Source organism: Nymphaea colorata, chromosome 4, assembly GCF_008831285.2.
Source record: "Nymphaea colorata isolate Beijing-Zhang1983 chromosome 4, ASM883128v2, whole genome shotgun sequence".
In the NCBI taxonomy this organism is placed as follows: domain Eukaryota; kingdom Viridiplantae; phylum Streptophyta; class Magnoliopsida; order Nymphaeales; family Nymphaeaceae; genus Nymphaea; species Nymphaea colorata.
The window spans coordinates 24,649,211-24,661,783 of NC_045141.1; the positions used below are offsets into that span (position 1 = coordinate 24,649,211).

Here is a 12,573-nt window from a genome sequence, read left to right on the forward strand (position 1 = left end):
TTATCATCAAAATGCACTAGCAGCGGACTTTGATTTAATACGTTTGCCATTTTTTCCTGTTCAGAGAGAGAGACAGAGACAGAGAGAATCAATAACTTCAATAACGGGGGAAAAAATGAAGCCAAAAACACAAGATAAAGATACAAAATGGGACAGATCATACATTTCAGCAGCAAATGAACATTCTCAACACCATCACTAGAGAAGGGACTCCATTGCTTCAAAGAAGAAGGGAGCCAGCTCCGGGTTTGGGGTCTTGATTGCGCATTTCACCCCAGGGACACTGACCGTGGTCGTCAGTTCTATAAGGAAGGGAATGTTGTGAGACAGCTTGGCCGACAGATAGATAACTTCCTGATTTGCATTCCTGCGCTTTGCAATGAAGAACATGTTGGAGGTGGCCAGCTTGTCAAGTGTAGCATCCACACTGTTGATCACAGCATTTGCGAAATCTTTCACGATCTCGTGAGTATCAGGAAGAGACTTCCATGTCTGTCGAAAAATACAGTAAGATACAGTCAACCACACATCTAAATTCAGAATTATGGTTCGCAGATTCCATTGAGTTCCTCACAGCTCAGAACAGAATCTCAGACAGCAGCAGGTTTTCGTAAGCACAAATGGCTCTAACCAAACTAGGTCATGCTTCAATTTTCCTTGGTTTATTATCCCCAAATTCCGTACTAGTAATGAAGAGAATAATTCCGTACATGCTTCAAAGAAAGAACCATTTTCAAGTTCACATTCTTTGATAAACTTTGTAGATTGTCAAGATCTCACAGATCTACACTACACTATCATCTAATTGACACACAAATACTGTCTAAAATCCCCGACCCCAGTTAATAGAAGATTTTGTATCCCAATGGTTCGTGGATGCACAGTATTGCATTTCGTATCATAGGCCCATTAGGTGCAGGCTGTAAGATCCATTGAATCGGCCTCATTCAGGATTGTTCTCATGTAGCCAAAGGCACTTAGCAGGAACCTTGAGACAATTCAGAGACTTTTCTGGTCTGATATGGGAAAATATGGAAATGATAATCTGTTTTATCAATATTAGCAGTTCTTGGCCAAAGCTTACATACCTCAAGGAAGGAGGCACGCTCCATTCTACCATCCTCAAAGAAGAATACTTGCAATGGAATCTTATCAGTGAAGTACCAGACTGGCTGCTGATTGTTTTTCACAGCAATCTGCAGGAGTGAGCTTGGAGGTCCAGGTGAAATATTCTGGAACATCAGCATTGGGAGTAGAGTCCTTGCAGATGCACCTGGTTGTAATTGGGGGACCTAAACAGTAAAGGAGGCAGTCAGTATCATCCAAGTATTTAAGCTCTGTTAGAACTATATATGAGTGTCCATATTATTTGTAACAGTCCCAAAGACAAAGTGTGCAAGGATTTCTTACTTGTAGTGGACCAGCAGCTGCAAGCCCCAAAGTGTTTTTGTTGAACTGAATCATAAACCCATCAAGAGGAATTGAGGAGGCATTTTCAAATGACATGCTGTAGAAGATTTGGTCATCACGCCTTGTCAACATTCCACCAATTTGAAGTCCTTGGCCAGAAGATGACGGAAGTAGAATAGGCAAAGGAGACCTGCAAATGGAGAATGGTCACCAAGACTCAGAAACAGTAGCTAGAACAAACAAAAATAACATCTGACAAGATGTAATATTAATACCAAGCATACAAGGAAAGGAAGAACAGAAAGCACGTCATCAAATAAGCAGCTGGATGAGGCAAGTAAAAATAAGTGGAATCCCAGTTTCAACCCCGCAGGCTATGCCCCCATCTTTAACAATCCCAGGAGAAAAAGTGAAAACAAACTATAGCATTACTGGTGCCCACCACTTACTCTGAAGCTGCAGATGTCTGATCGGCTGGCACAGGGGCATTATCCAGACCCATAAGATCTCCAAGCAAGTCCGGTACTGGGGGAGACGCAACAGAGGGTGCTGCTGCCGGATGCTTTGGAGAATTATATGAAATATTGTTCGAACCAGATAAAGCAGCAGTATTGTCTGCCGGAGAAGAAGTTTCTGCATTTCCTGAATCAATCCCGTCGGGGTACTCTTCGTCATCTGGTTTTTGGATTGCTGTCTTAACACGGGTTACAAACGCATCTGGAGGTTTATGATAAACAGATGCAAGGGTTGCAATATTTGAAAGAAGTTCATCAAGAAGAGAATTATCAAGCTGGTTAGAGTCATCACTGATCACTGGCTTCTCTGCTAACACGACATCTTTTGCTGCCTGTACACATATAGGCATGTCATAGGCATGTACAAGCTAATCAGAGTGACAAAATGTCTATGCAGTGCATACCTCTGGATCAGTTGACAAGAGCCGCCAGTATATATATGCCCGATCACGAAGGTCTGGATTGTCTGTCTCCTGAGTGGCATTATTTAGTACGACCTGGAGAAAAGGAACGAGACTTCAGCAAGAAAACGTAAATCAATTTTTTCTTTTTATAAAACATTAAATTAAAATCAGGTGCATAAATTTCTGGTGACAATCAAATTTTACATGAAACAACAGAACCAGGAGCTCATAAGCAACAAGTTGACCAGTTCATCTCAAACCCAAAAAGACCCGACAACATTCCCTGTGCATGTATAGATAGCTTCTATAGAAGTCAATAGTCGTAAATCGTAATACAGAGAGAGAGAGACAGACAGACAGACAGACACAGACAGACAGATAGACCGACCTTGATGTTCATCTTAGAAGGTACGTTTGTTGTCTAAAGTACAAACAAAAGAGTTCCTTCATCCTAAATGCAGCAAAGAAAAAATTTTATATGATGACCACCAAGTCACCGACTGATAGCAAGCCTGCAATTTGTGGCTTAATGAGTACGGTTTCTTCATCCACTTTTTAAGAAAGCTAAACACAACAGTTCTTTGTTGATTCTCCTTAACTGTTCCATGTAATAGTTGAATCATAATTTTGTCTAGTGCACAATTTATTCATTAGTTTATTGGATTGTAAGCCATTAGTTACATTCCTACCACACATGAAGCAGCTAAAGACATATATAGAGGGAGGAATGCTAGTGTTTATTGGACGATGCAACTGTTTATGTTAATAGTTAATAGTAATCCTGCAAATTGGGCAAGAATAGGGGGACAGATTTCCATGTATAAACTGGAGGTATTGTGAGAAAGCATGAAATGCAAGACCTGAATCATCTGCTGAGGCCCTTCAGTTGGTTTCTTAAGAAACAATTTAACAGTTGCAGTCAACAACTGCAACTGAACAAGTGCTGGCTCCTCCGGGAAACTCTCCAAGAAACTTTCAAGGAGCTCATCAGCATTATCAATTCTTTCTGCATATTCACCAATTATCCATATCATCGATGCCTGCAAAAACCAGGAATTAAAAACCTCATTTATTAAGAGAAAAGAACTGACATGTAGAAAATATAAGACAAGCACCTTGGCTTCAGGCTCATCCAAAGTATCCAAGCTCTCACACAAGGTAGCAATGATAGACTCGTAGCTGCACTCAACAAGATGACAAGTCTTTATACCTAGTATGAGTACAGAAAAAATGATAAAATGTAATCCAATATAAACAATAACTCACGTGTTTGGATATCGTCTAAAAATGTCTTTGATTACTATTATGGCCTCCTGAACAACATAATTCACTTTAATTTTTATCAGCTCAAGCAAAACACTAATGCACCGCTCAGCTGCCCTTTCAAGCTTTATGGCACATCTACCAATCGCACGAACCGCCTTTCTAACAAAATCTACATCTACCTCTGTTGCATACTCCTTAAGTTCCAAAAGAACCTGCAGCAATTATTCTTTTGACATTAATAATTTTCCAGAATGACCATATTAAAACTATATATATATATATATATATATAGACACACACACACACACACACTAGACTACTAGTACAAGACAATAAATGCATAGATGCAGCATCTGCAAATTAACTATGGAATACATGGTTATACAAGGAAGCAAAACCTGTGATCATACTTTTGCAACTGTTTGAAGCTGACACTGACCGGGCAACTAGATAAAATTTGCATTTACTTAAGAAATCCATTAATATTTCCTATTTTCCCGGAAAGTAACTTGTTACCAAAAGAAAAGTGTAACATTCAAATGCAATTGAAAAAGAATAAATTGATCCTGTTCAAGACAAAACGAAATAAACGCTCACCATTTTCTTCGAGAAATCAACTTAAAGATTTCATTTTATTTTAATTTTCCTAAAAACATTGATATTATTAAGGATTTCAAAGAACTCTCCTAGCTTTGACTTCCTTTAAGAAGACTGAACCATATCTATTCTGTAAGTTACATATACATTAACTTATTAGAGAACTCAAATTAAATATTAGGAGAAAAAAACAGCTTTCAACAACAAAAAACAAAAAAAAAATCTAATATTAACAGCATAACTTATTAAGTTCAAAATTTACATAAGTGATCTTTCTAAAGATGCATAATTTTTCCAACATGCCTATATATGAAGTTCATAGTTGAAGGAAAAGAAATGAAAATTTCATAACTTTACGGCACTAAACCAAGGGATCAATCTCATATTAGAAGCTTACATATCCTCAAAACCCAGGGCTCACAGAATTTTTCTAAGCATCAGAGCTTAATAGCAGCTTCCTGAAGAGAAATATTGAAGTATTATTGTTTTAAACATGGAAAAATAAAAATAAACATCAGTGATCAGTCTAATTGTTTACTAACAAGTAACATTTAACATGACATTCATTTTTCTCAATTTTTAAATTAGCAAGCTGGAGTTAGGCATAGTGCCAAACCTTAAGCAAACTAGCAAAAAGATGCACTATCTCCTTCAACTTCAAAGTCTTAACAAACACATCTTTCCAGGTTTGCCATCTATTATAGATGGCAGGTCCAGACATAAAAGGCAAGACATGAGACAGGATCATGTAATAAAAATATTACCTGGTCTATATTCCGATCTGAAGCAAGCTTGATCATAATCTCCAGTTTTTCCATTTTTACATATATCGGGTCATTGTACTTGCAAAAGAAAACCTGCCAGGTTTCATCTTATCAGCATAAATAAGCAATATCTACAAACAATGTCATGCTTAGCGGGGTGAACAGAAAGGACCTTGATTTCATGTGCAAGAATTGTGGGCCGCCGTTGAACAATAAGGTTAATATTTCGTAGAGCAACATATTGTATTTCTGGCTCAGCAGAAAGAAGCGTCACTAAAGGTGGAGCCATTTTCTTGCAAAGATTCCGGACAATGTCTGTGCTAGTTATCAATTCCATCTGCTGAAGAATCATCTGCAGGATGCAGATGAAAAGGGCATAAAAGAATAATGCACTTAAATTAGAAGTGGCGATGGTGAGCAGATTTGGACCAAAAAAATGCAATATGCACAAGAAATATGAAGCCTGGTCAGCACTGCATATGGTTATTTGAGAATAAACCCCAGCTTGATAAGCAGAAGAAATAAAATAATAAGAGACAAATCTGTCTTTTGATGTTTTCTTCAGCAGCTCATAGACTAAGTGGTCTTATGCAAATCAGATTACATTCACAGAATTAATATGAATTTTGTTGGATAATTTCTTGAGAATGTTCTTGCCACAGGACTCTCAACAGGAATAATATTAATCGGTATCCAATTAAGTTTGCACAAACCTGAAGCATAAGAATTCAACCAAGCACAAGAAAGTACCTTGACTGCTGAGAGCACAACTGCACAGTTTGCATGCTGTAGACGTGGAGTAACTCGCTCAACTATATTTTCAGCTTCACGGGCATCAGATGCCTTGTACCTTGAAAGAGAATCCAATATGAAAACCTGACCCCATCTGCACAACAGCATAAATCAAATGATATTATCAGTTAGAGAGAATCATAGCCTAGTCATATTGATAATTGATGTCCTATATTAGATATAAGACACAGCACTATCAAAGAAGATTACATGAGGATGAGCTATAGATCAGGTGGCAATTGCTCAACCATTTAACCTATATGAACTGACACTAGGTGCTACCAAGCTTCAGCAAGTCACTCTCCTATTAGGACCCTTAGAGATGTTCCTCTAACAGGTAGGCAGTTCAACTTCAACTTGGTCTTCAACCTGGCCAGAAAATGCTCCAGCAATAGATGAGGACCTGCAAGCCAGTGCAGTTTGAGTTTTGGCCCACTGGCCTGACGTGCATGCAGCTAAGTGCAGTAGTTACTTTGGCAGTATACGGTTGGACAAAGTAAGCATCATCTAGGCCAGTTGGCCGTCTAACCCAGAGGCCTAATTAGCAGATTAGAAGTACTAACAAATCAATGCCCATCAATAACTTTTGTCTTGTTAACCATCAGAATTATTATTATGAGATTTACATTCTGAACAGGAAATAAATAAAACATCCTCTATCAATGATTTCAGCAAAATTCACAATATGGTTCAGCTTGCTGTTCTCGAGTAGAACAATCCAAGATAGCTTCTCTAAAACCAACATAATGACGATCCAGATTGAGAACAGCACAAAACGAAAAGACGCCTGCTGTTACTATCAATGAGAATAGGAGCATACCTCCGAAAGTGAATGTGCACAAGGCTGAACGGACAACCTTGCAAAGATAATGAACCTATGCAGCTAATGCATGTGCACACACACAAAAAAAAAAAAAAATCAAGTTGACAGAACCTTACCCCATACTTCTCAAATCCCAGGTGTTCCTTATGAAACCCAAAAGTTCAAGTTAAATATGACATCAAAATTTTAAAGATCCATAAAAAGGAACTCAACCTATCACTAGAAGAAATTATTGTACTTTTTGAATTGCAAAGGTCCTTTTCTAAAAGTTTAATATCTTATTTTTACTGCCATAAGGTTTGGTCAAGCTATCATAGACATAACTCCTAAAGAAAAGCTGCAGACCAGAACATCTTAGCATTTTATAGAAAAGGATGTATCAGGTGATATAATCACACAGCCATTTGTACACCAGCTAGACGAGCATAATATCATGAACAAATTTTTGTAAAGCAACATCCATAAGAACCTACTCAGTGCACTCGTTTAGAGCAGCAAGGAGCTTTGAAAGTGTTTGACTTGTAATTTCAAAAATTGGTCTACTGCTGTTCTCCTGTATCTCGGCAAGGGCTGCAATTGCATTTGCAACTACCATTGGGTTGTTGTCAGAGATCAGATCCTTCAAGGTGTCAAGGAAACCTCGATCCTCTACAAGCTCAGCATTTATGTCATAGAGCTTTGCAACACAAACTGCTGCCGTTTTACGAACATAAGGATCATCATCCTAGCACAGGATAAAAGGAAAATTTTCAATAACAGGAATTAAAAACAGCCGTTTATTGAAAAAATGGTACAGGAAAAATAGTCAATGCAAATCAAGTTACCTTAAGGCAACGCTGAAGAGGATCACATAAATACTCTGTGATTTTGTCGACACGGATGCATCCCATAGTACGCACAGCTAGAGCCCGAATTAGAGGATTTGGATCTTGTGAATCCTAAAGTAATGAAAAATAGCAGATAGCATTAAACTAGGAGAAAATGAATAGATCCCTCTTTGTATGGTATTGCATGTGTATCTGTGCAGGTATGCATGTTTACATGCATTTATGTTTATACACATATATATAAAGTTATAAACATAAACAAAGAAACCCTGAATGTTGTGCTACATCAAGTATTTCCAGTTATTTTCTGCATACCTTACAAGTAATATTTCCAACACATTAATATTTCCTAAGAATTACACTTGAACCATAGTTTTTTGTAAAATGCATGATTAATTGATGCTTGAAAAGTAAGAAACTTCTAGCCATGGAACTGCTCTCAGTTTCAAGGTTAGTGAAAGTTTCCTACATATCATAACTGGATGTTCCAAGAATTAATTGCTATACCATTAATCACATTGAACAGAACACAGTTTTTCAAACAGTAAGATGAAAATGGCCTGAAATCCTCAATTCTTTGCAGGAGAATGTAATGTTGAAGAGAATGTATGCAGTAGGACTCCAGCAAAAATGATGAAAATCTGCACAAATCTTCTTTAAAGCATCAACTAGGGGCTTTAATATCTATTGAAATTGGCAAGAAAACAGCATAAAAAAAAATAGTCTTCATGAACCATTCTATGACAAATCTGCTAATAATTTCAGGAAATGCATAAACTACCAAAATAAATAGAAGATTAACAATCCACCAGTATTTTAATTTAGTTCTGAGATTAATTAAGTACCTGTATGAAATATGCAGGCTATAGAGAAAATATTACCTTCACAAATGTATTAACAGCAAGTATTGCAAGATCAGGCTGGCTTTTTGCATAGTTTATAAGGTATAAATAAACTAGCTTCTTGAGTTCCAAGTTTTCAGTTTGCATGCAGTTCACTACATCTGTAAACAGTGATGAAACATCTTTGCCAACTGTCATGGCAGCAATAACCTTTTTCACAGCATCCTTTTTCTTGTCCTGCAAAGCCAAAAAAAAAACAGAAAAGACAGAGAACTCAATCTAAAAATTCATTCCCAGAAAATGGTAATGCAATATTTTCCATTTCCAAGTATCAACAAAGAAAAACCACATCCAAGCACAATTTTGACTGGATTACAAGCCTCTGGCTAAAAAACATATTACGGAATGAGATGATCACTCTTAGATTCATAGCTTGCCACCCCTCTCCCCTCTATAAAGTCACTGACAAATAAAAATAAAATAAAAACGTAGAAAAAAGTTCACATTGATATGCCTTGAGAAGGTATAGCTTGCATGTGTAGCATGGCAGTTAAACAATTTAAAAAGGAAAGTAGAACAGCTCTCGTTATTCAACCTGTGGATGCAGCTTAACTCAGAAACATCATCTTATCAACTTCAGAAAGATAACTCCTGCTTTATTGAACATACGCACGTTGTGAAATGTGATCTGATAATCCCATTACAGATTAGCAAAGTGAATATGGAACCAAACTGAACACAACATGTGCTAACTGCAAAAGGCATGTCCACAAACTATTTCTGAAAAAAGAATACATGATGTGACTCCTGGACACCAATACCCAGTGTTGACACTTGACAGCAATGGGCAAGGCGCAATATGTTGGCAATCAACTGAAAGAACTGCTCCCTCCTTAGGACCGGGACCTTTACTACCAGTCCCCACACTTGAAGAATTTCGGACCTGCAATTCAGTTTCATTCCGGTGGCTTTCTAAAACAACCTCCAAAAGTCAAGTTGATGCGGGCTTCAAATCACCTAACCTGCTTCAACATCTAACCATCAAAAGTAAATCACCATGTGCACCTTTTAGAGGGATGCTAAAAGTCCAATTCTAACAACTGAACTATCAGGTCCTTTTGATGGCCAATTCCCCAGGATCTCTCTGCATAAAGTATAGCCTATGTATTACTTTAGCAATAAAACCATGTAGATGGTTTAATTGCAGGCCTAAAATTTTTGAGTAGAGGAGAACCTTTACGTGTTCAATTATGTATAAAAACCAACATTCCCTATAGAACTAACAATTTCAATTGCGACTTTTGACATAAATCCATGTTTCAGATTTTCAGTGTGCTATGAAACGTTGCACATATTGATGCATAGAAAGGGACATATGCACATACTCAAAGGAACCAGGGACAAACATGGTTATTAGTTATTACATTTCGTATTCAAAAGAAGAGGGAAAAGCATGATTGCTACTAGTATATAGTTTTCCAGATAAATAATTTTTGAATTTGGCTCCAAAACAATCTCTTATGTATAGAAAGGCACAAATAATGGCCACAGTCTCAAACACGGTGTTACTTTTATGTAACCGGTCAGTCTGATATGACATACTTAATTATAGTTAGTTATACAAACTTTTTTTCTTGTTCTTATTTTTTCTCCATGTTGTTAGACCCATGATGAAGATTTTCTTTGTCAGTCACTTCCCTCTCTCTAATTCCTCCAGTTTTTTTATTCTATTTGCAGTTAACTGAAGCTCAGTATTTCTCTCTTTTATGTTGTTCCTCTTCTAGTACGCACAGCTAAGCAGCACTTGTGCAGTGGCACCTGCATGTTCTTAGGCTTATCAGGTATCCATTTCCACATTTTAATCTGTGAGAGCAAAACATGTACATGCTGCCTGAGCCTTTGTCTGCCAAAACTATGGAGCTTTCATCCATCCTCAAACCTAGTCAGCTAAACATTTGCTTAGATGGTACCCCAAAGAATAGGAACAGGCGTGATGACCTCAAAAACATGCAGACATGATAAACAGCTGGTGTTTGATGAAAAGTAGTGTTGCCAGTACCATCAGCATCGGTACCACATCTGTTTGTTGGCTGCTATGACATATTGGTAGATCTGCATTAGCCCATATCAGTCCTTTTCTCATAGTAATTTAAGAAAATTGTCAATTAAAAGTTTATTCTGCAAACCCATATTGCCCAATATTATGTCAGTGAGGGGACCGATACTCAACATCATAATGGCAATAGTAAAGAGAAATAGTTCAAGAAAATAGCAGAGGGTGGTCAAGTGGCTCACCAAGTGAAGGAATATCACTGTAGATAGAGGTCAATTGTGTGAAGTTCGAAATACTAAGTAATGCCAAGATGGTTCAAAAACATCAAAGTACATTTCTCAGCAGTTGACATCATGGGAAATATAAGAATGCACCCACCTGGCACAATGGTAAATGCACATAGCACTTGATAGAAAGAAATTTTTCTCTTTGAAGGTCCATCGTATTTGAAGGTTCCTCATGTAACTCAATATATTTGTATCACAAGCAATGGAAAACCTATCTACCAATGAAAATGGAGACTTTCCAATAAAACGCATTTCCCAGAGAGGAGGATCTAAAATCAGTGGACGTCTTCATTCGCAAAATAACCTTGCTCTGCTTCAACTCCTACCACGGGATGTTTGACACGTATTCAGATAATAACCAGACCAAACATTGCACAGAAGCTTTTGGTTCTCAACTTCCGTTTCTCCAATTCTGACGATTATCATCCAATATGGAGAAACCTACACATCTTCCATCTACCAGGTACTCTGTTTGACAACCTCCATAAAACAGCATGCTCCGACTCCTCTTCGTTCCTTTCCTCGAATAAATCGCGGGATAAAGTTGCAGATTTCGAGAACCCAACTCGATCATCGATGAAGATATAAACCGATTGCAAAGGAAACCAAGAAGATCCGATAGACCGATTTTACTCGATCCACTCCAATACTGGAAAATTCCGAATCATTTGGAAGTTTTTCTCTCGAGATCGGTTTCCACTAAATAACGAAAAAATAGAGATCGAACTCAAATTCCACTAAAGAACAAAAATGGATACCGTCAAGCTCCATGTGGAAACAGAAACCAAACCAATCTAGCCACTTACGGAGCAAATATAACATTCATTTAAGTATTTCCACAATGACATCGATCCACTCAAACAGACCCGCGGGAATCCATCCTCCAGGTCGATTTTGCCAAACAACACAAGGACGAAAGGAGATCCCATCAAGAAAAAAAAAACAAAGAAACAACTCAGAAGCTCAAGTTCTCAACAAGAAACATACAGATCGGAAGCCGATTACTGACACAAACCTCCCAGATCTGTACTCAGGGCCAACCAATAGGCGCAAGTAGCAACTAAGGAAAAAGAGACTTTCCCCAATGTACGTAGATCAAGTAACCACTCCCAAACGGGATCCCAGGTTTTGTTCACCGGGGGCAAAATGTGAAGGGAAGGAATGCAGTACCTTGTATTGGGAATTGAGCTCCTCTTTCAGCTCGGGGATCTCTCCCTTCTTGGTGGTGGAGAAGTACTTAGAGTCGTGCCCGCTCATTTCTTCTTCCTCTCTTCCGCTACTCCTGCTCTCCCCTTCTACGCCTTCCCTAAGAGATCTCCGCCCTCGCAGAGAGCTCCCTCTCTCGCTCTCTCTCTCGCTCTCTCTCTCTCTCTCTCTCCTCTCTGAGAGAGGCGTCACAGTATGCACCAAAACGAGAAGAAATTGGGGAAGAAGAAACGGAAGGTTGCCGCTCTCTGTCTTTCTCTGTAAGCGCGAGCACGCTTCTCTTGTTAGTTTTTCAAGAAAGCCTGCTAAATATCATAATTTACAACGAAGGACCTAATCTTCAGTTGTCATAACCGACTGGCTCTGGCCGACTTAAATAAAATAGCTTCTCGAATCTCTTGCAGATATTACACAGTAATGCCTGCTCTAAGTTCCGAACTGAACCCCAAAATCGTTTAGTTTGCATGAGTTTTTATTTCCATTCCTTCTTAGCTTTGATCTGAGCATGCTTGGTGAGGACAACATGGTGGGAAAGCTCATTTATGCAGATTGGTTTTCTAATTTGGTCCAATATTCAACATAAGCTTCTCTTACTGGATCCATTGATCATCTGATTTGGATGAATATCCAAATCTTTTTTGTACTTCTGTAAATGTCAATCCTAAACTAAATTCAGGTTCAATGGAAATTATCTAAATAGTGGAATCTTATAAGAGCCCTACAAGATCTGCTACCTATCATTGATCACCTATTCAGGTTCTTGTGCTGGGTTGTTCAGATCCCATAG

General features: G+C 38.1%; 1 protein-coding gene across 2 annotated transcripts; it reads right to left on the reverse strand.

Annotated features, from left to right (window-relative positions):
* On the reverse strand, positions 1-12,034 carry LOC116252798 (beta-adaptin-like protein B). Of its 2 annotated transcripts, XM_031627339.2 has the most exons (16): positions 11,751-11,970; positions 8,280-8,477; positions 7,396-7,509; positions 7,045-7,295; positions 5,707-5,842; positions 5,129-5,308; positions 4,957-5,049; positions 3,596-3,807; positions 3,445-3,508; positions 3,190-3,369; positions 2,330-2,422; positions 1,860-2,257; positions 1,411-1,600; positions 1,089-1,292; positions 164-492; positions 1-56 (listed from the first exon to the last, which is right to left on the reverse strand). In XM_031627339.2, exons 1-15 carry the CDS (start codon positions 11,835-11,837, stop codon positions 199-201), a joined length of 2,694 nt encoding a protein of 897 aa, XP_031483199.1. In that variant the 5' UTR covers positions 11,838-11,970; the 3' UTR covers positions 1-56; positions 164-198. The 2 variants fall into 2 exon arrangements, with proteins under 2 accessions (XP_031483199.1, XP_031483198.1); XM_031627338.2 differs by having other exon boundaries at positions 1-492; positions 11,751-12,034.
* Between the last annotated feature and the right edge of the window lie 539 nt (positions 12,035-12,573).

Excerpts from the sequence above, each read along its gene's own strand:
- LOC116252798 (XM_031627338.2), bottom strand. The coding sequence starts at position 11,837 with ATGAGCGGGCACGACTCTAAGTACTTCTCCACCACCAAGAAGGGAGAG. Across the intron at positions 7,510-8,279 it reads CTGTTAATACATTTGTGAAG|GATTCACAAGATCCAAATCC; the intron begins GTAATATTTTCT and ends TCATTACTTTAG. Across the intron at positions 2,258-2,329 it reads TCTTGTCAACTGATCCAGAG|GCAGCAAAAGATGTCGTGTT; the intron begins GTATGCACTGCA and ends ATATGTGTACAG.